At 48.5% G+C, this 22,135-nt stretch overlaps 1 protein-coding gene across 2 annotated transcripts in view; it reads right to left on the bottom strand.

Annotated features, from left to right (window-relative positions):
* Nucleotides 1–347: 347 nt before the first annotated feature.
* Nucleotides 348–22,135, bottom strand: part of dok4 (docking protein 4) — a 34,070-nt gene continuing 12,282 nt past the window's right edge. Inside the window, exons 3-10 of one of the 2 annotated variants that reach the window (XM_047041455.1) lie at nt 10,940–11,404; nt 4,821–4,928; nt 4,042–4,156; nt 3,767–3,886; nt 3,003–3,192; nt 1,912–2,050; nt 1,681–1,798; nt 348–1,247 (exon numbers count right to left, since the gene is read on the bottom strand). In XM_047041455.1, coding sequence (XP_046897411.1) covers nt 1,123–1,247; nt 1,681–1,798; nt 1,912–2,050; nt 3,003–3,192; nt 3,767–3,886; nt 4,042–4,156; nt 4,821–4,928; nt 10,940–11,005 — 981 coding nt within the window. In that variant the 5' untranslated portion in view covers nt 11,006–11,404 and the 3' untranslated portion in view covers nt 348–1,122. Of the gene's footprint in view, nt 1,248–1,680; nt 1,799–1,880; nt 2,051–3,002; nt 3,193–3,766; nt 3,887–4,041; nt 4,157–4,820; nt 4,929–10,939; nt 11,405–22,135 lie in introns of both variants that reach the window. The other variant, XM_047041456.1, reaches the window with a different exon arrangement.

The raw sequence follows: 22,135 nt of genomic DNA, 5'->3' as shown, positions 1-22,135 counted from the left end.
TCTCTGTCTCTCTGTCTCTCTCTCTCTCTCTCTCTCTCTCTCTCTCTCTCTCTCTCTCTCTCTCTCTCTCTCTCTCTGCTAGGGTAGCCTGTCAACCCTTACTCACACACACAACTCGCACACACTCTCACACTGAGTTGAATGATGTGCCTAAGGCCAGTTACAAAGAAAGGGAAGAGGAGGAGGGGGAGAGGGAGGGGGAAGAGGGAGGGGAAGAGGGGGAAGGGGGAGGAGGGGGAGGAAGAGTAGGAGGGGGATGAGGAGGAGGGGGATGGGGAGGAGGAGGAGGGGGAGGGGGAAGAGGAGGAGGAGGAGGAGGAGGAGGAGGAGGAGGAGGAGGAGGAGGAGGAGGAGGAGGAGGGGGAGGAGGAGGAGGAGGAGGGAGGGGGGAGGGGGTCCTACAGACGTGTGTGTCAGGTTGAGGTTCTGTTGGAGCGAGAGGCTGCGGCCATGTTCATTCTCATGCTGGAGGCTGGAAAGCAGGAGACACAGGTCTGTCCATCCTTCTCCAAACATCTACCAGGAGCTTGGCAGAGGCTGTAGAATTGGTCCTGAACCCCTGGAATGAAGCTTTCTAAGAAGTGACAGAGATCCATGGAGATGCCTGTCTAAAATGGAGTCTGAGGACCAGGAAGCAACTCCTGTTTGAAAAGTTTGTTTCTTCTAAGATTTCGAGTTGCTCCCAGCTCCATCTTCTGGTCATACTACAGCAGTTTTTCCAGCTCCAAAGCCCATGCATAGACAGACATAGAGAGGTAACCCTCTAAAGGGTCACCTCACAGAGTAACTACACTCAGCAGAGTACTACAACAACCATCTGCTGGGTTGCACAATATACTTCGCCCTCCACACTGAGGGATTATGGGAGTGTGAGTTCTTTGGAAAGCAGCGTCCTGAAGGTACAACTTCAACCTTCACTACTTGCTTCAAAGATCTAAAAGGTGTCGTATTGGTTCCTTTACGGACCGCCCACACCTCAATCCCCCACCCTGATAGGCTGGAGGGGTTGGATAAAAGGGTGTGGCTCTAAGGAGACTATCCAGTGGAAGAAGCGCAGGGAGCAGAGTAGGGGAGGTGGTTGAGGGGACATGGGGGAGTAAGATGAAAGTCCCACCCCCCACCTCATTGACCGGGGTAGGTGGGGTAGTGGGCAGGGGAGTGGCGGCTGTGTGCCAGGGGCAGGGTGGCATGGCGGGTGGAGAGCAGGTCTGCTTCTGCGCCAGACTGGGAGCTGCTGTACAGGTCACCTACAGGAAACAGGAAGTAAAAAACAGGAAACGGAAAAAGCCAAAGATTGTAAGATCTGAGCCAAGTCTTAGGGCTAAGATTAAATATTACAAATTGGGTTAAGGGTCAAGATAATGATTAGGACTGAAGGTTAAGGGTCAAGATTATGATTAGGACTGAGGGTTAAGGGTCAAGATTATGATCAGGACTGAGGGTTAAGGGTCAAGATTATGATCAGGACTGAGGGTTAAAGGTCAATATTATGATCAGGAATAAGGGTTAAGGGTCAAGATTATGATCAGGACTGAGGGTTAAAGGTCAATATTATGATCAGGAATAAGGGTTAAGGGTCAAGATTATGATCAGGACTGAGGGTTAAAGGTCAATATTATGATCAGGAATAAGGGTTAAGGGTCAAGATTATGATCAGGACTGAGGGTTCAGACTGTGTACCGTTGCTGGGCTCCATGCCACCCTGGGTGCCAGTGATGTGGTGCCAGAAAGCGCTGCGTGGCAGGATGGCAGTGGGTGTGCAGGGGTACGAGCCTGGCTCCGAACCCTTGGACAACAGCTGTCACACAGAGGAGACATGTCAGAACCACCTGGAAAATGTGTGCGAGTGTCTTCGTGTGTATGCCTGTGTGTGTACGTACGTGTGTGTGTGTGTGTGTGTGTAAGTCTCACTCGGCTGTTCTTCTCCATCTCCATGAGGACTCGTTTGTGCTGCTCAGCGATGGCCAGGGTGGAAGAATGAACCCTCTGGTAGATCTGCTCGCCCTCTCTGGTCTGGAACGTATACAGACCCTCGCCACTGTCACACATACTGTCACACATGCACACACACAAACACATCATATTAAATTTAAAAGTACAATTTCAAAAATATAGATATATATCTGACGGCGTGGGATCTATCTAATAAACAATTTTGACACTAGACAGCAGTATTGACCTCATCTCACCACCAGAGGGCAGTGTGTAACCACTCAAGCTCCCTCCATGTCCAACCATGTCTGTGCCCTCAACACCGGTCCATTGCTCTTCTCTCCTTCCGTCCCTGTCTGTCTATTTGTATGTCTGTCTGTTACTGTCTGTCTGTTACTGTCTGTCTATTTCTGCGTGCCTGTATGTGTGCATCTATCTGTTTGTCTGCAGGTCTGCCTGTGTATCTGTGTGTCTGTCTGTCTGTCTGTTTGTCTGTGTGTCTGTCTTTCTGTCTATCTGGCTGCCTGTGTCTGTTTGTCTGTCTGTCTGTTAATTTGTCTGTCTGTGTATGTGTGTGTGTGTGTGTGTGTGCGTGTGTGTGTGTCAGTCCAGCCGTCCAGTCTGTGTCCTCTAGGCTGTTCCCTGCCTGCACACCAGTCATCTCCTTTCAAGTTTATCAAAGCGGACGAGAGCAGAGAGATAAGAACGCTTTGCTCATCATTGATTTCCTGATTTTTTTTTGTCCAGCGGTGAACATGTGTGTACGGCATGTGTGTCCGACAGAGAGTCAGAGAGAGACGGAGAGACGGAGAAATGAGGGAGGAAGAGAGAGAGAGAGAGAGAGAGAGAGAGAGAGAGAGAGAGAGAGAGAGAGACTGTGGTCTTTGAAGTGAACACAGTCAGAAAGAGAAAAGGTCAGACCTTACTCATTCTGAATCCTCCTCTCCACCGTCCCCCATCCCAACACACACACACACACACGGTCCATACCGTCCCGTCCCTCAATACACACACACACACACGGTCCATACCGTCCCATCCCCCAATACACACACACACACAGTCCATACCGTCCCGCCTCGAAGGTGAAGCGTGTGGCGTCTCGTCCGTATCTCCGCAGCGAGCAGAGTGGCCAGGTGACCAGCTTGGTGCGAGGGTTGTGGATGTCCCACAGGTAGATGTTCTCATGGGTGATCTGCATCATGCACTCCCCATAGATGTCCAAGTTGGGGCAGGGCAGGAGGAACACATTGAAACGCTCTGAAGGGAGAGAGGTAGGGGGGTGGTTTGGGTAAGAGGAGGGGCGGAGAGGGAGGGGGCAATGGGTGAGGGTGGGAGAGAGGTGGGGGTGGACAATGGGCGAAGGGGGGATGGGCAAGTGAGGGACATTTAGACTTCTGGCTGCTTGTTTACGGGGGATTAGTGAAGCCTCCGGGGAGAGAGACATGCAAACAAGGGATCCATGTCTACCTGTCTGGAATATCAATGACACGCACACACTTTCACTGTACATTCAGGAAAAGGATGTGTTAGACAGACTAAACAGCCACTAAAGCTGTGTTTTACAAGGCCTCTGGAGGGCAGAGACAGACAGAGAGAAACTGACTGCTCAGCCTGGGACCGCTCTCATCAGAACACGGCCAGCAAGACAGTAATACCATGAAACTGTGACCTACTGTTGCTACTGTGTGTATGTGTGTGTGTGTATGTGTGTGTGTGTGTGTGTGTGTGTGTGAGGGGTTGTGCTGTTGTGTTTCGTACAGTGGTGTGTGTGTGCGTGCATGAGTGTATGGGGGGGGGGGTTGTGTTGCTGTGTGTTGCCATGGAGACTAACCTGTATGCTCACACTGCACCCCTGCGGCCAGCAGATCTGGTTCTCCCATGCTGATGTCATTAAGGCGGGTCCCCAGGCACTCGATTGACAGGGTCTTGAACCACTCCTCCGCCTCGAGCTCTGGTGGGCAGGACCACAGGACAAGTCAAACACAGGACATAGTGTGTGTGTGAGATGAAAAGAGAGGCAGAAAGATGTGTGGAATTGTTCTGACTGTTGCTTTGGCTGCATTTCCACAAGGTATTCCATGCCAAAAAAACAATATAAACACCCACCTGATTCACAGGTAAAGGTTCGCGCTGTGTCATCTGTAAAGACAATTGCCACCGCCTGACGCTTGGTGTCCCGTGGCAACCGGGTGACATTCTTCACATTGCTGATCTCTGTCACCTAGACAACAGAAGAGGTTAAAATTTCATATCTGGACATAAACTCAGGTTCTCCGAAATGCATCAATACCTGGTGAATACCTAGTTGCAGGAAATTGAGTTAGCCTGTCACTGTAGGACTGGCAGATATAGACATATGTATTATTTGTGCACACATAAACCAACCCAGGGGGTTAAATATATATATATCTAGAGAGAGAGAGAGAGAGTGAGAGAGAGAGAGAGAGAGAGAGAGAGAGAGAGAGAGAGAGAGAGAGAGAGAGAGAGAGAGAGAGAGAGAGAGAGAGGAGCTATGAAGAATGAAAAAGATACTGAGTGAGACAGACAGGCTAGCGGAAAGTGAGAGAGAGAGAAAGAGGGAGAGAGAGAGAAAGAGGGAGAGAGAGAAGGAGAGAGAGAGAAAGAGGGAGAGAGACATGTTTGATTCGTGCTGGGCTGTCTGGGGGTGCTAGAAGGACTTAGGCTTTGATGTGAGCACTCTGTTTCCTTCTCTCATCTCTGTGTGAGTGTGTGTGTGTGTTCAGTGATTTCTCTCCAGACAGGCAACCTTGCACCTTGAAGCCATACAGAGGAGGTCAGCGAACAGAGGCTGACAAGCTGACACCACCACACACACACACACACACGATTCCAGCTAAACTGGATGTAGATGAAGGGATACCAACCTTGGGAAAGGATCTGATGTAGGCTGATTTCTCATCTGGGTATTTCTCCAGTCTGCGAGGTCCTTTACTGGACGACTTCTTAAAGACCAGCCAGCAGCGTCTGTAGATCTGATCAGAGGACACAGCCCAGGGTCAGGGTTAAGGTTAGGGTTGAATTCAGGATTAGAACCAGCATCAGGGTTAGGGTCATGTTAGGGTCAAAGTTAGGGTTAGAGTCAGGCCAACACTGTACGGCGCTAAACCAGGATAACCACATATTCTGTTGAAACTGCACTGCAATCTTCAGATACACTGGACACATTGTTATGGAGACACAGAATGCAAAAGTGAACACAGGAACTATCGCTTCAACACTCTAACACCTCAAACTAGAGCAGGCAGAGAGAACAGAAATACAAAGGTAATGTCATCATCTCAATATTGCATGCTGGGTAATTATGTTATGCCTGGGATATTGTGTTGAGAGTCAGATACAATGACACGAACTTCCCTCTTAGAACAATGAAATATAATTTCAGGAACACGTGCACACACACAAGGGCTAAGTCTCCTCATTCTATACAAAAGCACTGACACACACACACACTGCAAGACAAAATTACTTTTTTATATACTCTCTGTCCATCATTAGCCAACCCGCTGTTGCCAGGGCAACACCACCTGAGATTGCACTTGTATGAGGCTGTCCAGCCAGATGCACAATCCACTGCTGTAATACAAACACCCACACACACATACACTACACACACACATACACTTCACACACACATACACTACACACACACATACACTACACACACACATACACTACACACACACACACATGCATGCTCACACAACTCCCAGGTGCTGATTGGACAGGGCATGGGGGACTAAAGCCAATTAGAGTGTAGAGAAACTATACAAGACTTTATTACAGTCAGGTTCTCTGGAGTCAGCAACAGGAACTAACGATTATAACAGCTCTGAGCTGGGAGCTAGCGCATGCACACACACACACACACACATCTGTAGTACCAAGGTTATCGAGGTTGCTGAGTCTATAGAGTTATCACCAAGACCATGATGGAAGAAGACATCCCATAATATAAACACGCACGCATGCAAATAAGACAAACACTGAAATATTGTGTATGTGATGTACATCTCTGTATCTACCCTGACTCTCTGCAATGCTTTGGCCAAGTCACCTGGCTCAGTTCCTCATCTGTGTGTGTGTGTGTGTGCACGCGTGTGTGTGTGTGTTGGCAAGCTTACAATCTACCCAGACCCTTTAACCCCTCCTTCAGCAAAACTCCTTCCAACACTGCCCCCCCACCCCCTCCACACACACACATGCAAACACACCCCTACGGTGTTCTGAGAAACCGTGCCTTGCCAGACAAACTGGCTGTGAAGACTTTTAATTAGCCAAGTGGGTGGATATGCAGAAACACAGAGAGGAAGAGATAGAGGGGGAGGGAGGGAGAGAGAGCTAAATAGATAGATAAAGAGAGAGAGAGAGATGTTTCAGGTGTTTGACAGAGTTAGTCATCATCACAAACCTTCCATGAAACCCACCCCCCCGGCCCCCTCTCTCTGTGATTGGAGCAGATAACCAGACCAGGTGCTGTATCTTCCTCTCTTCCTCATACTCTACATCCCGCTCTCTCTCCCCCTCTACACTGCCGTTCTTTCTCTTGTCTTGAGTCCGATTCCCTCCTTTCCTCCCATCTTTTCCCATCTTGAAATTGTTCTCCTCATTTCCCCGTCTTCTCCTTTTTCTAATGACGTCTTGTACCAGTGTCACCAGCCTCCAGTCACTGTGAGACATCTCTCTCTCTCTCTCTCTCTCTCTCTCTCTCTCTCTCTCTCTCTCTCTCTCTCTCTCTCTCTCTCTCTATCTCTCTCTGTCTGTGTGTCTCTGTCTCTCTCTGTCTCTCTCTGTCTCTCTCTCTCTGTCTCTCTCTCTCTCTCTCTCTCTCTCTCTCTCTCTCTCTCTCTCTCTCTCTCTCTCTCTCTCTCTCTCTCTCTCTCTGTCTCTCTCTGTCTGTCTCTGCCCTCCAGAGGCCTTGTAAAACACAGCTTTAGTGGCTGTTTAGTCTGTCTAACACATCCTTTTCCTGAATGTACAGTGAAAGTGTGTGCGTGTCATTGATATTCCAGACAGGTAGACATGGATCCCTTGTTTGCATGTCTCTCTTCCCGGAGGCTTCACTAATCCCCCGTAAACAAGCAGCCAGAAGGGGAGAGAGAGAGAGAATGAAAGAGGGAGGGAGAGAGACAGAGAGAAGGAGAGAAGGAGGGAGAGACAGAGGGAAAGAGGGAAAGATGGATAGAAAAGGAGAGACAGAAAAGATGGGGAGGTTTGAAAGAGGGAGATATTCATTGCACCAAACAGTGAGCTGTTGGCGAATTATTTTGTCAGTGAGAATCTCAACTATCTGCCTTCTTAGATAAGGTACTAGTCTATGAAACACTGTGGAACTTGTTCTCTGTCGCTCTATCAGTCCCCTCCCTCCATTCTGCCCCCCCACCCACCTCCCCCCCAGCCACCTCCCCCCCACCCCCCACTTCACCCGCCCCCCCCATTCAGCTCCCACGCAGAAAGGCCAGAGGCAGTTAGCCCACATTAATCTGTCTCTCTGGAGGCCCTGTCACTGCCGCACGGCTGCACACACTGTCTAAGCTCCAACACCAGACCCAGATCCAGCGTTAGATCCAGCCTCACTTCCACCACCAGCCCCAGAAGACCAGCCCAAGTCCCAAACCTATCCAGAGCCCTGGCCCAAGCTCTATCCTCCTAGTCCATAGCCCAGGCACTGCCACATACAGTAATGGACAGGGAATGCTGTCCTGAGTCACCTGAGAACACCCCTGCTATCTGCACATTGTGCTGAGCACACATCTCCCTCACACACCTACATCACACACACCTCCCTCACACACCTACCTCACACACATATCCCTCACACACACACACACCTGCCTCACACACATAACTCTCACACACACACACACCTCCCCCCCTGGCAGCCTCACACACCTGACTCCTCAGAGCCCAGGTGAGGAGGGAGGAATACAAAGGCAGAGAGATGACAAAAGGGAGCCCAGCGGTGAGAAAGAAGAGCGGTGAGCGCTGCATGTTATAGTAGCTCAGAGCTAGTCCTCGGAGATGGAAGGAGGGCTTGTGAGGTGACAGGAGAAGGCTTTGCCCACAGAACAAGCCCTCAGCCTTGTCTCATTCTATTCTCCTCTCACATCTTCCCTTTTACGCTGACATCCTTAGTAGGCTTTGCTGGATGTGTGAGAGTGTGTGTGTGTCTGTCTAAACGTGACAGAACAAAGCTTTGAGGTTTCACAAACAATATATCCAGACCTTGTGGAGTTAGCTGTGGTATAAACACAAACTGCTTTATGGGGCTTCTGACTGGCCTTCATATCTTGTACTACACCCCAAAAGCTCTGCCTAAGCTTTGCAAGAAAGATCTGGCCACAATGGCTGACAGGTAACAGCCAACAGCAACACAGGTTCAGCACCGGAAACACTGATGCTAAAGATTATACCAAAGCTAATGCTAAGTTAATACTATAATAATGCTAAGCTAATGCTGAGTTAACAATAATGGTAACCTAATACTAAGCTAAGTATTTATTCTACAGGCAGAGGACATGTTGATAAGCATGAATAATGTTGTAATTAGAGTTAGCATTAGCATTGTATGAACAGACATTTTTGACATTGCTCTGCTTGTTATAGAAATACCAGCATAACACATTCCAGCTAGAGGAAATTGATTTACAGTCCAATTAGTTTATCAAACCAAAGACAGAGGGAAGACAACATAGTATTATCACAGAGAAGCAGAGGTCTGGGTCTTTGGTTATAATTAGCGACATGCACGTCAAGCTCGGGGTGAAGTCTGGATAAATAGACAAGGAAAAAAACGGAAAGAATGAGAGCGATAACAATATACTGTATATCTTGTGAGAGAAAAAGAAGGTGTGAAAAGCAGCTGCGAGCCGCTTGCACAGAGTATGAGGGATGGAGAGCAGGGAGGGACAAACAGAGGGGTGAGGGTGTAAAACCACCGGCAGGTAACTCAGTGCTCACTAAGCTTGCGTCCCCATGGGAGCAATGTGTCACCAACGCCCCCTCCCCCCACACTCCTGCCTGCGCTCGCCCCCACCACCCTCACGCTGCCACACGAACCACAATCTTGCTGAGTGCACACTTCCTCACCACTCCATTCCTGAAGCACTGAACGAGAAAAAAGGACAAATGAAGAGAGAGAGAGAGAGACAGAGACAGAGAAGAGGGCAGCAAGAGATAAAAAAGACAGAGAAAGGTTGAAAGAGAACACAAAATAAAGAAAAAGAGAAAGAGATAGAAAGAAAGCAAGAGAGAGAGAGAGAGACAGAGAGAGAGACAGAGAGAGAGACAGAGAGCGAGATAGAGAAGCTTCAGCCGTGCTGTGTGGGAGTATCTAGGTAGGTCGGACATCCTGACCCTCGTACATCCTGCAGTAATTACTGTCAGAGAAACCCTGCTTCCATACTGGAGACAGGAGCAGGGGTGGAGGAGGACTGGATAGGGTGAGGGCGGAGGAGGAGGGGGGGGGGAGCACAGAGGGCCTACGGCATACAGGGTGGGTAGCTGTTTGGGGGCAGGGGCTGGGGGCTGGGGGCAAGGGGTGGAGGAGGCATGTGGGTGCAGAGACAGCAAGCATGCGTGGGTGGTAGATAGGTAGGGTGAAAGGTTAATACTGGGAGGGAAGGCAGGTTAGATGACCTGGGGGGTTGGTTCTGCTGGGGTAAGGGAAGAGGGGTTACAAGGTTAGCCTCTATTAAGAGAGCTGGAGAGGGGAGAGGGGAGAGAGGAGAGCTTATGCAAACAGATCTAACGACTTTTTACAATCTCTGTGGGTTTATAGACCTGCGTAGGGGAAGGTGCTGGATGGGTTTAGAATTGAAAAGGACTGACTGTGTGTGAGTGTGCTTGTGTCTGTGTGTGTGTGTTTGTTGTGTGTGTGTTCGTTTGTGTGTGTGTGTGTGAGTGTGTATGTGTCAGGGGAGTGGGTGGTGGAGGTTACGTGGGTGGAAGGTTATTATATAGTGTTGTGGGTATTTTAGCTTTCTATTCAACTAGGCCTCAAGGCCTCATCAATATGCAGACTAGAATGCTAGGCCAAAACTCACCAGAGAAGATACACACAAACACAAACACACACCCACACTCAGTCTCACAGCTGGTCTGGACTGGGACTGAAAAACAGCCCGGGACTTTGAAACGCAGACAGGCCCACGGCCGTGTATTATTATTATGATATCTTTTTGCATGATGCCGCGGACGTTTGACCGGCCGTTCGGGAAATCTCCCGACTCTCCCGACGTGTCTGTCCGACCCTGTCGCACAGACACACACACACACATACAAACTTGCATTCACATTGTCTTTTTTTCTGTTTTCCTCTATCTCTCACACACACGTCTCCTTCTCTATGCCTCAATCTAGCAGATATGAGGCTTTGACCCTGTCGGTGAGGACACTCATATCAGGACAGACTCAACAATACAACACAGCACTGTTCACATCCACCCTGGCTGACAGCCAGTTACTACACTTCTGGATATCCGCTACATCAATCACAATGTTTTCATTTTTTCCCAGGCCTAGACCAAAACTAGTCCTTAACACTGTCACAGAACTGTCAACTGTGGGCCGTCAAGAAAAGTCTTCTCTGTTCCTCGATCCATCTTCGGTTTCTTCAATAACCCATGTAACAGCCATGACATGCAGGGATATGATTCGAACCAGCAGGGGAGAGGCAGGCAGGGAGTCACTGATTGGATTTGTCCTCATCTACGTCATTTATGTGACTCAAGATGTGTCATTCTAACAGTCACATTAGAGTCATGAGAAGCTGACTCACATTCATGACCACATGTAGTGGATGTTACTCAGTAGTGGGTGCTACTCAGTCTCAGAGGACTGCTAGTACCACACACGCACACACACACACACACACACAATCACACCCTCTCACACACACACTCACACAAGCATTTTCTCTCTTTTTCAGCAACACACACACCTTCACACACACAAAGACAGCGTAAAAAAGCACAAAGACACTCACCCCCAGTTTGCGGCTACGCATGCGGACGTAGCCCTGCTTGACGATGTCGTTGAAGTTGGAGGCCATCTCTGAGGGAGCAGGGACCTGCTGGGGCTCACCAGGACTAGCATCCAACCAGCAGGACTAGCATCCAACCAGCAGGACTAGCATCCAACCAGCAGGACTAGCATCCAACTACCAGGACTAGCATCCAACCAGCAGGACTAGCATCCAACTACCAGGACTAGCATCAAAGATTTAATATGAGCACCCAGATCCTCAACCTAGCATTGCTAATGCAACCTCCTCTCTCCCCCGTTTCTCCCCCCTCTCTTCCTCCTCTCCTGCTCCAGTCCTTTCCTCTGTCTGCTGTGGTCAAGCTGGCTTCTTCTCTGACTTGCTCTTCCCAAACTTCAGCCCAGTCTCCTCCTCCCTTTGTCGTCCTCCGGACTTGGAGCTTCTTCAAACAGTCTACCTCTCTTCCTCCTGTCGAGAAAGAGAGAGACGAGCCAGAGAGAAGCAGACGTTGAGAGATTGAGACAGAGACATTGAGAAAGGGGGTGAGAAGGAGAGAGGGAAAAAGGGAAAAAAAGAGGGATATATTATTCATTAAAGTGTCAGTAGAAGAGGAGGTGGTTCGCAGGCACACGCTTCATTCTCCTGCATTATTGAGCGGGGCGGTAGGCTGGGTCATCATGGCCCCCGTCATGGCTCCTCCAACAGGAACATGGACGTGTAGGGGACAGTGCACAGGTTGGGTCCAGGCGAGTCAATGTATCGTACAGTGTAGGCAGTGTGAGGCACAGTGTAAGTTAACAGAATAGTGTACAGTGTAAATTACAATGCAGTGTGAAGTCCACAGGTCCAATGACAGGTATGTACTGTGTGAGGTACAGTAAGAGGTACAGTGTGAGGTACAGTGTGAGGTACAGCATGAGGTACAGTATGAGGTGCAGTGTGAGGTACAGTGTGAGGTACAGTGTGAGGTACAGGGTGAGGTACAGTATGAGGTACTGTATGAGGTACAGTGTGAGGTACAGTGTAAGGTACAGTCTGAGGTACAGGGTGAGGTACAGTATGAGGTACTGTATGAGGTACAGTGTGAGGTACAGGCAGAGGTACAGTGTGAGGTACAGTATGAGGTACTGTATGAGGTACAGTGTGAGGTACAGTGTGAGGTACAGTGTGAGGTACAGTGTGAGGTACGAGTACTGTAGTAATGAAGCTTAGCGCAAGTTCAGTCAGGCAAGACCGATCCCTGCACTTGGGCACACACAATAAGGTTTCACTACTTCCTCCCCCCGCTAAGAATGCTCTCTCCTTTCCTTCTTTCCTATGCCGGGCTGTTATCTGGGTTTTAGTATCGATTAGCGCTCTTGTGACGTCTATCAATTAGCGGTGTCAAATCTTCCTCGTAGTTGTCAGCCTATCACAATGATGCCGTGCCTTTAAATACTTTTCTCTCCCTGTTTAGCTTGTCCATCTTATCAAAGTGTGCCTTTGTTCTTTGACTCCTCTGGCTGGGTCGTGGGCTGCCACCACCACTGCCACCAGTGTCTGGACTCGGTGGGGGATTCTTCTTCGGATGTTGGGCAGGCGCCCTTTGATCAATAATTCCCCATGGGGTCTAAGCTCCAAACACTTGTAGTGCATTTATCATTTCTGTAAACAAACATCACTTACTCATCCCAGTATGATGGCTTGTATTTTTTGCTGATGTCAGGGAGCTACAAAAGATTAAGCACTGGGAATAAACGGTTTAAATGTACCGCGTGCGTGTGTGTGTTTGTAAGTGTGTGTGCGTGATGCAAGTGTATCCCCATGGTCTGATGACATCATGGTGGGTGCTTAGGACCCAAAACCTGCATGGTGCCCATTTCTCAGAGGGCCCGGCGGTAAATCTCCTTGACAACGGCAGAACAGAGACATTAAACTTTAATAAGGATCTCATTAACCAGGACAGAGCCAGGGTATTCGCTGCTGGCACTGTTGGTTTAGACAAGTGGATTAAACACACATACACATACATGCACACACTGAGACAGTCACTCGAACACACAAACACACACGGTCACACTTACACACATAGCCACACACATGGACTCAGACACATATGTGAAAAGGAATCTCTTACACCTTTTCTCAACCTCAGCCAACCCCTCTCCCATCCACCTGGCTGCCCATAGTAATGATACAGACCTCATCCACTCACCGCTCTCATGAGCAGCACTGGACTGGGACGGCTTTATGAAAGCACACAGTGCTTGGCTCATTAAGCCTCCCTGCCCTACTGAAAGCTGATTAGATCCTATAAAAGCCATTCAGATGAGACAAAGAAAGCAGTATTGACATTAAAGATCTGTCTAGTACACTCAATAGAGCAGACCCTCCTGCCGTTTATCTGAGAGGGGGGTTGAGAGGTGTCTGGAACCGAGAACAATGCACACTTAACAAGCTACATCAAATAACTACAATGGCTACAGTCCCACGGACCTGAAGGGAGAATACAAACGGTGAGAAAACTTTATTGAGGTCCTCTGTTGGGAGGGTAGGAAGTGTAACGAAGGGAGAAGAAGGCCGATCGATGCACATCACGGAACAAACACACATGCAAACACACACACGTAGGTACACACACACATCACACACTCACGCAGGCACACACACACACAAACGAGCAGCTTGTCAGAAGCAGATGTGAATAACAACAAGGGCCAAGTATTGATTCTGATGCTTGCTTGATTGATTGGTTCTGCACCTACAGCTACAAAACACACATGCACACAAACACACACACACCGACATATACATGCACGCAAACTTGGATGAAATGTGCTAATTTAGTTCTAAAATCAATAGATATCAGCAGCTTTCTGACAGTGATGGGCAGATCTAGCCTGAAGGTTGTCTGTCTATCTGGGATGGACACATTTACATGGACATACTGTATCCACAAGCGAGAACACACTGCTGTACTCCACAAACCAGGAGAACAGACGGACAACAGAAGGGCCTGTGTTTTCCAGACAGCATGGTAAACGACTACTTTCACAGAGGTCTTAAGGGTAATGTAGTCTCTTTGGAAGCCTTCTGTTGGTTGATTGGTTACTAAAACGTATCTGGGAACAACATCCTCTGGTAACAATGCTGATCTTCTCTCACATCTCCTGTGGCTGTACTGCATCCAGAGAGAGATGGAATCTATGCCATGTGAAGACAGGACCAAGGGAAACAACCAGAGAAGAAAACAGGTGAAATGCCATAAATAAGGATCCTGTTACACCCTTTGTAACCATGGAAGAGAGGGATGGAGAGGGGGAGAAAGAAAGAGAGAGCACAGCAGAGGGAGAAATGGCAAAGAGTGAGAGAGAAAATCAGAGAGAGAGAAAGCAACAAAGGGAAAAAGAGAAACAGAGAAACAGAGAGAGAGAGAGAGAGAGAGAGAGAGAGAGAGAGAGAGAGAGAGAGAGAGAGAGAGAGAGAGAGAGAGAGAGAGAGAGAGAGAGAGAGAGAGAGAGAAAAGTTGATTGTCAGTGTCAGGTCAATTTCATGAACCACTTCTCTTCTTCTTTATTCCCTGGGCGAGATTGGAGAGGGGGACAGGAAGAAGCATCGATCAACTGAACAGGACAGCGTGTAGATGAAATAACTGTGTGTGTGTGTGTGTGTGTTAATGGCTTCAGACAGTTCTATACGTTTAAGCGGTCAGTGACATTTGACAGAGTTGGTTTCTGATGTTCAACACTGTCAGCTTGAAGAATGCCTCCATGTGGAGGCAACACAAGGATAACACCTCCAATGTTCTGGGTCTCGTCTGACAGCCTCCCCCCAAGAGAGGCTGCATGCTGGGCTGCCCTCCTCTCCATGGACCCCCTCTCTGGAGCTGGCAGCTGTCTGCCACTCATGTGGGCACCAAAGCAGCTGGTACACAAGATGGTAGACAAGGTGCCAGCCAAAAAACATACCCATGAATGTACTATCCAGCCAGAGGAAAAGAGATGTGCATGTGTGTTTGTGCGTTTGTGTGTGTGCATGTGCATTCAGTATGGGTCACACAATACAAATCCGGACAAAAGCTGACCACGAAAATTACGGACCAGCAGCTGCACTAATTAAGTTCAGCCAATCATGGATCATTAACATTATTGATCCCCCCCTCCCCCCATTCAGGATTTGATTGGTTGCTCTGAGATCAATCCCACCACTCTATCTGGGATTGACCGCTGCAGCCCAGTGCAGAATCTTGAAGTTACAACAGCCAATATGCAAACACTGCAGGTCATTGGACGATTCAAAGACCAATAACAGTCAACAATCTGCCACACTGAGCCAATCAGAGGAAGCCGTTGAATGGGCTAATCGATAAAGCATATGTGTGTCCGAGTGGAGTTTTAATGCTCTGCTGTGATATTGACAACCAATCAAGAGCTGGCTCATCCAGTCACTCCTGCTGCTCAATGGACAGGATCATAAACTGACATTTTTACTACTGCCTCTAAGACTTAGCGATGCTGGGAACCCTACCCGAAAATAACTCTGCCTTTACTATCATAGAGGGGTTAGACACATGGATCGAGAGGCGAGTCACCACCCCTATGGAGGAGAGGAGAAGAAAGGAGAGAGGGGATCGAAAAGAAGAATAAAGAGAGGATCAACTCTTTCAGTCAGGAGTGGTCAGGGAATAAACCTGACAGACGAACGGAACATCTCAAAGGAGAGGAGAGGTAGAGGAGGGAGGCAGGGAGATAAAGAGAGAGGGAAAGAGATAAAGGAGGGAGGAGGAGGAGGACGGGAGGCAGACAGAGAGGGGGGGAGGTAGAGGAGGGAGGCAGGGAGATAAAGAGAGAGGGAAAGAGATAACGGAGGGAGGAGGAGGACGGGAGGCAGACAGAGAGGGGGGAGAGGTAGGGAGTGGTAGAGAAAGAGAACGAGAGGGAGAGAGGAAAAGAGACGCAGGGGAATGATGTTATTCTGCAAGAGACGTCATCCAGTTGTACGTTTCTATAGTCAAGTAAATAGTACAATGGCACACACACAAACATACACACACACACACAAACACACACACAAAGTCCTTCTGTCTCCACTGTCAGCACAGACAGAATTAGCCTGAAATCTTCTGCTGACCTTGACACACTGATAGAACCATAGAACTGAGGGAGAGAGGTGAAGAGAGGAGGACAGAGACAAGGAGAGAAGAGTGGAGGAAAGAAAAGAAAAAGAGAAATTGGAGGTGAAATCAAGCAGAGCAGAGAGGAGGGGGGCCCAGCTGGTCGTCTGATTGGTCGATTGAATAAGCCATTTGTCGGTCTACCGCTGATGATGCAAGTACGCCACTCTGCAACCGCTATAGACAGTGTGTGTGTGTAGTGTGTAATGTGTGTGTCTGTCGGTGTGTGTGTATGTATGCCCGTGCGTATGTGTGCCTGGCCATGTGTGCCTGCCAGTGTGTGTGTGTGTGTGTGTGTGTGTATGTGTGTGTATGTGTGTGTCTGTGTGTGCAAGGGTGTATTACTGTTAGATAATGGAGGGTCACCTCAGAGATCTCTCGCCAGTGTTCAGCTCCTCAAAGCCAATTTCACACCCAGGCCAGAGCATTGTAGCCTGTCTGCCATGAGGGGTGTGGGAGTCTGCCCTTTACCTCAACCCCTCACCCCCCCCCCCCCCTCTCTCTGACTCATAACCCCCCACCCCGCCAACACACCCTCTTAATCCAGCTACCACCCCTGCTACCACACCAATCAGACCCCTTATCCTAATAGCTCTAATCCTGGTATCATATCCCATTACACAAAGTATCATCTGCTTGGACACTCACTCACACACACAAAGGCTTTCAAACGCAGGTATTCACAGGCAAAGACACGCACGCACAAAGGTATTCACACGCATGCAATACTATACACACGCACACAAAACAGCTTTTCATGAACTGCTTCTCGTCAACAGATAGTGGTATAGACATGGTCTCCTGACAAAGATATGTTTGCTCCTTTCCTGAGGAGGCATGTGATGCCTGTGTTGGTGTCAGTTTGTTGATGTTGCCTGGGCGGCAGAGGGGTGGGGTAAACTGACAAACAATGCTGGGGGCTGAGGACACCCAAAAAAATCTAACAAGGAGGGCAGGTCACTTCAATGAATACAACTCAGACACAGCCACGGGTGAGATCACACCCAACAGCATCACTACTCTGCCTCACTCACCTAACCCTGCCTAACCCACCTCACCCTGCCTTACCCTGCCTCACCATGCCTCACCCTTGTCATGTGGCAGGGAGGAACTGACGGTGGAAGACCCCGAAGAGATGAAACAAACAGGGATGGAAGAGGATAGATAGAGAGAGAATTATTCACTTTGAGTTTTTTTGTTTCGGATAAAAGTCTTAATGTATTCTGACCAGGCAGTCCGCTGAGAGGCCGGCTCCTCAAACCTCAAAACTCTTCATCCTCCACTGGAGAGACTGGGAGGAGGAGAGTGGGGGGAGTGGGGGAATGAGGCGGTGATGGGGGGGGGGGGGGGGGGGGGGGGGGGGGGGGTTGGGGGGGGGCTCTTCTGCCTGTCAGATAGAGCCCCCTTGTCCAAGTATGCACGCGAGCTTGCAGACACACACACGTAGATATCTTCCTGAAGGTAACACCGGCAAACGAGGACAGACGCGACAAACTGTCTGCTCACGTCTACTTTCTGTCACAGATAACACAGGGATAAACACACACACACACAGCCAGACACTAGACACACACACACGTCCTTCAGCACCCTGTTCATAGATAGACAAGACACTGTCTGCAGACCAGCACTATCAGATAATGGCCTGTTGCAAGCACACACATGCACAAATACACACACACACATACGCAAACAGTTCAAACACATTATTTAGCCCAGGTAAAAATGGCAAAAACTCATTTATCAGACCCTTTTATTCAAAGACAATCACACATGGTGCATATTGGAAGTGCAGGAGATAATAAAGGACCAGAAGTGCGTGATTTGAACAGTATTACAGTGGTTAGTGGGGAGGAACGCTCTGTATTTTCACCACAGTGCAAATCTCAACTATCCTAATGCATAATGGTATACCTACTGCACTACACAGAAACACACATCGGAGACACTGATCAGATGATGGTTCTTGGCCATGACAGAGACAGGGTCGGCTACTGAGTTGACACCCATCATTAATACTGTCAGGGAAAGTACACACACAGCCACACACACGGACACACACGGTCATACACAGGCACAAGGACACACACACAGATAGCCATCTCTGACCCAGTCTGTGAAAACCGAACACTCCTCACGTCATTACCAGTGAGAGCTTCAGGGCTGGGGTGTGTTGCCTTGTGTCTACAAGCTGACAGGTCACACTCAAGTCCTTCACGACAAACTGGAACATTCAGACCTTCACCTTTTCCATCTGCGTGGCTGAGCAATATCTCACTCCTACAGTCTCCTCAGAACTGAAACCAGACCACTTTTACCCTCTGTACTGACAGACATTTTTCTGATATCTCAATGTCTGAAGAGACACGAGCTTGTCTCTATAAACCGTCATAGTCAAATTTACTAGTTTGTGAGAGGGTTTATTCGGAGGTTGTTTAGCCCTGAGCTGACGAGAGCCAACAGCTCTCAGGGGAGAGACCAGTCACTCTGCTATCCCTTCTCCCACAAATCTCTCTCTCTTCTCTCTCTATACTTTCCCTCTATCCTTTTCTCTCTCACTTCTCTCTCTACACACCCTCTCTCTCTCTCCTTTATTGAAGTGAAAATACATTTAGCTGCTAAAAGCTACTGGCTTACTGTAATGCATTCCCAAGTGTGTGTGTGTGTGTGTGTGTGTGTGCGTCTGTGCATGTGTGTGCTCGTGCATCTGTGTGTGTCTGCGTACAGTATATTGTGATCCTCAGTGTATCATTGTCTAACCCTTGGATGTGACAGTCTTAATTGCCTGTCTGACACAATGTTTGATATCCAACACAATGCAGCACATGTTGGTCCGGGGCAAGGCTAGGTCTTGTGCACCCAAACACACACACACACACACTAGCTCCTACTCTCTACACTAGAGCGGAGCTAGGCTGCACCACCGTAGAGGACTCTGGCATGTTTTATTCACCCTGAGCCTGCAGGCAGACTGAGCAGCTCAGTCATCTTCCACGCACGTCTACTTTTCAACTCACTTCTTTCATTTCCTCCCATGGCCCCTCCTGGCTGCATGGCTGCATGCTATCTGGGGAGGATAAATGGCGAGGTTTGTGCCGGGTGTTTTTGGTAATTGCCCCTGCGCAGAGAGGAGTTCTAACAAAGTGGTAGGCAGGCCCTAACTCCCCCGGTCTCCATAACAACGCTCCCGTGAATACACATCAAAGACAAACAGCTGCCAGCTACTGACTAGGGGAGAAAATTACAGCATGTGTGTGTGGGTGTTTGCATACGGGTTGGTGTGTGTGTGTCTGCACGTGTGCTTGTGCGTATGTTCTTGTGTGAGTTTGTTGGCGCGCATGCATCTTCTGGTGTGTGTGCATGTGCATGGTGGTGTGTGCATGAGTGTGTGTGTGTGTGTGTGTGTGTGTGTGTGTGTGTGTGTGTGTGTGTGTACTGCATGTAATACATGCCTATGAGATGTATCATAAGTGTATCATATTTTAGTGGGACAGGAATAAGCCCCAAACCACACCAGGCCAAGGAGACATCGCACAAGGAACATATCTCTCCCCCAATATCTATTTATGTACCTTCTATCACTTCACATATGGGGTGCTACACACTGTCCAACAAGTTGAGAATATAACCTGCATGAGAATGATACTCAGCATTCTTTGTGTGCAAAGAGAGGCCAACCCCCGAACTCTGGGTGATAAAGGGTTACATTCTTAACTTTTCTGACAGACACCTACAGTACATTACAGTACAGTATAGTACAGTCCAGACCTAGAGATACTACATCAGGCAGGACCTGGCTAAAGGGTACAGGATGGTACAGATTTCCTGACCAGTCTCAGACCACACTTCCTGGGTAGTTTCCTGAGTGAGGCCTTGTTTAAAATGCTGACAATGTTCAAGGACAACACTGTGTTGTTTACACTTGTCTGATGTGGTGATGAGGATACATAATGTTACCTGTGGTCTGGTGTGGAGGATATCAGGGATTTCCTAAGTGCTTGTGTTAATCTGGGAAGAGGCCCCGGGGAAGACCCAGGACACGCTGGAGGGACTATGTCTCTCAGCTGGCCTGGGAACGCCTTGGGGTCCCCCAGGAAGAGCTGGCGGAAGTGGCCGGGGGGAGGGAAGTCTGGGCCTCCCTGCTTAGGTCGCTGCCCCCGCGACCCGATCCCCGGACAAGCGGCAGATGACGACGACGACGACGACGACGCTTGTGTTAATCACAATCAGTAGATCAACTGTTGCATTTTAATTTGGTTATGTATTCTGCTATTAATCATTCATATGAAGCATTCTCAGTGTGATAGTTTCATTCTCCGCCTGACTATAATTACAAACATCTATTGGCCAGGTGTTAGCTTAGATTTTGGCTGCTCACTTTAAACACCGTCCTCTTACTTTCATGCCTCAGAAAGACTTTGCCAGTATCATTGTGCGTCTGAACTGGATGGTTGTCTGAAATGTATAAACCTAGAACCTAAACGGATGGTCACACCAGTCTAGTGGAGATGGACAGAACTTTCTTCCACATCGATGCTGACGGCTAACCCACACCTGCAGATACCTGTAGTCCACATGTGGACTATAGGAGGCGGCAGGAGGAGGAGCATGCACCCCCATAAATCAACAGATCCGAAGTGGAGAAGTGTCAGCTGCTTCAGATTCCTCGAGGTGAACATCAGCACTGATCTCACCTGGTCTGCTCACACGTAGAAGGTGGTCAAAGCGGCTCGGAAACGCCTCCTCTTCCTGAGGAGACTGAAGAAGTTGGGCATGGACTCAGTCATCCTCACTAACTTTTACAGATGCACTATAGAGAGCATACTGACTGGTTGTATTACAGTGTGGTATGGGAGCTGCACAGACAGGGGCCGCAAGACCCTACATAGTGTGGTCGGGTCTGCTGAGTTCATCATCGGCAGGAAGCTCCCAGCCCTACAGGACACCTACCACACACGTTGCCTCAGGAAAGCTGGCAGGATTCTAAGAGACTGTTCCCACCCATCATTCAGTCTTTTTACCCTGTTGCCTTCTGGCAGGCGATACCGAAACATTCGGCCTCGCACACGCAGACTGGACAACAGTTTCTTTCCAAGGGCCATCAGGCTTCTGAATGAACATTGATATGGACACTGATACACTTCTCATTAGTCACTTTACACACTGTCACTTTCAGCTACTGGTTGTACTAGTGCAATATTGCACTATTGTACTTCACTTGTCTTAGGTTAGCATAGGTTTATAAGGTTAGTATAGGTTATTTCAGCTACTGGTTGCACTATCAGCAGTACTGCACTATTGTACTTCACTTGTCTTAGGTTATAAGGTTTGTATAGGTTATTATGAGTATTATGTGTATTAAGAAGTTTAGTATACTGTATTGAATATTGTATATTATTGTATATTAGGTTTACTATATTTTTGCTTATCATAGATGTAATCTATGTTCTGTGTACTTATATGTTATGTTATGCCAGGTTGCTTTGCATTGTTTTGTCCTAAGAATGTCAGTTCCCATTCTGACCCTGTGTTGTTCTGTGCATCTGACAATAAAAGACTTGAACTTGAACTTGAACAGACCATTTGTAGTCCAACTGTAGTCTAGACACCTGGACAACTGGACAGCTGTAGTCTAGACACCTGGACAACTAGACACACTACTTCCAATGGGGAAGAGCATAACTCTCTCTCACACACACTCTCACACACACACACACACATACACACTCACTCACATACACTCAGGCACACACAGACTCACACACACAGACTCTCACACTCCCACACACAGACAGACAGACACAAAGACATGTGGTGGCATTTCCACATACAGAGGGAGACAGGCCGACATGCACACACACATCCTGAGAGACAGAGAGGAGGGCAGGAAATGTAATGAGGCCAGATTAACATCAGAGCACTAGATTCTAATCAGAGAACACATATGCCTCAACACATCAGCACACACACACACACATACACACACACACAGCCAGACCACAACCAGTAGAACAGGAAGAATAAACATGGGGATATAGTGAGACCAA

The sequence above is a fragment of the Hypomesus transpacificus genome, chromosome 19, assembly GCF_021917145.1.
Source record: "Hypomesus transpacificus isolate Combined female chromosome 19, fHypTra1, whole genome shotgun sequence".
NCBI lineage: Eukaryota > Metazoa > Chordata > Actinopteri > Osmeriformes > Osmeridae > Hypomesus > Hypomesus transpacificus.
Note: the sequence above shows the minus strand (reverse complement) of the source record. Positions and strands in the feature narration are given on the sequence as shown.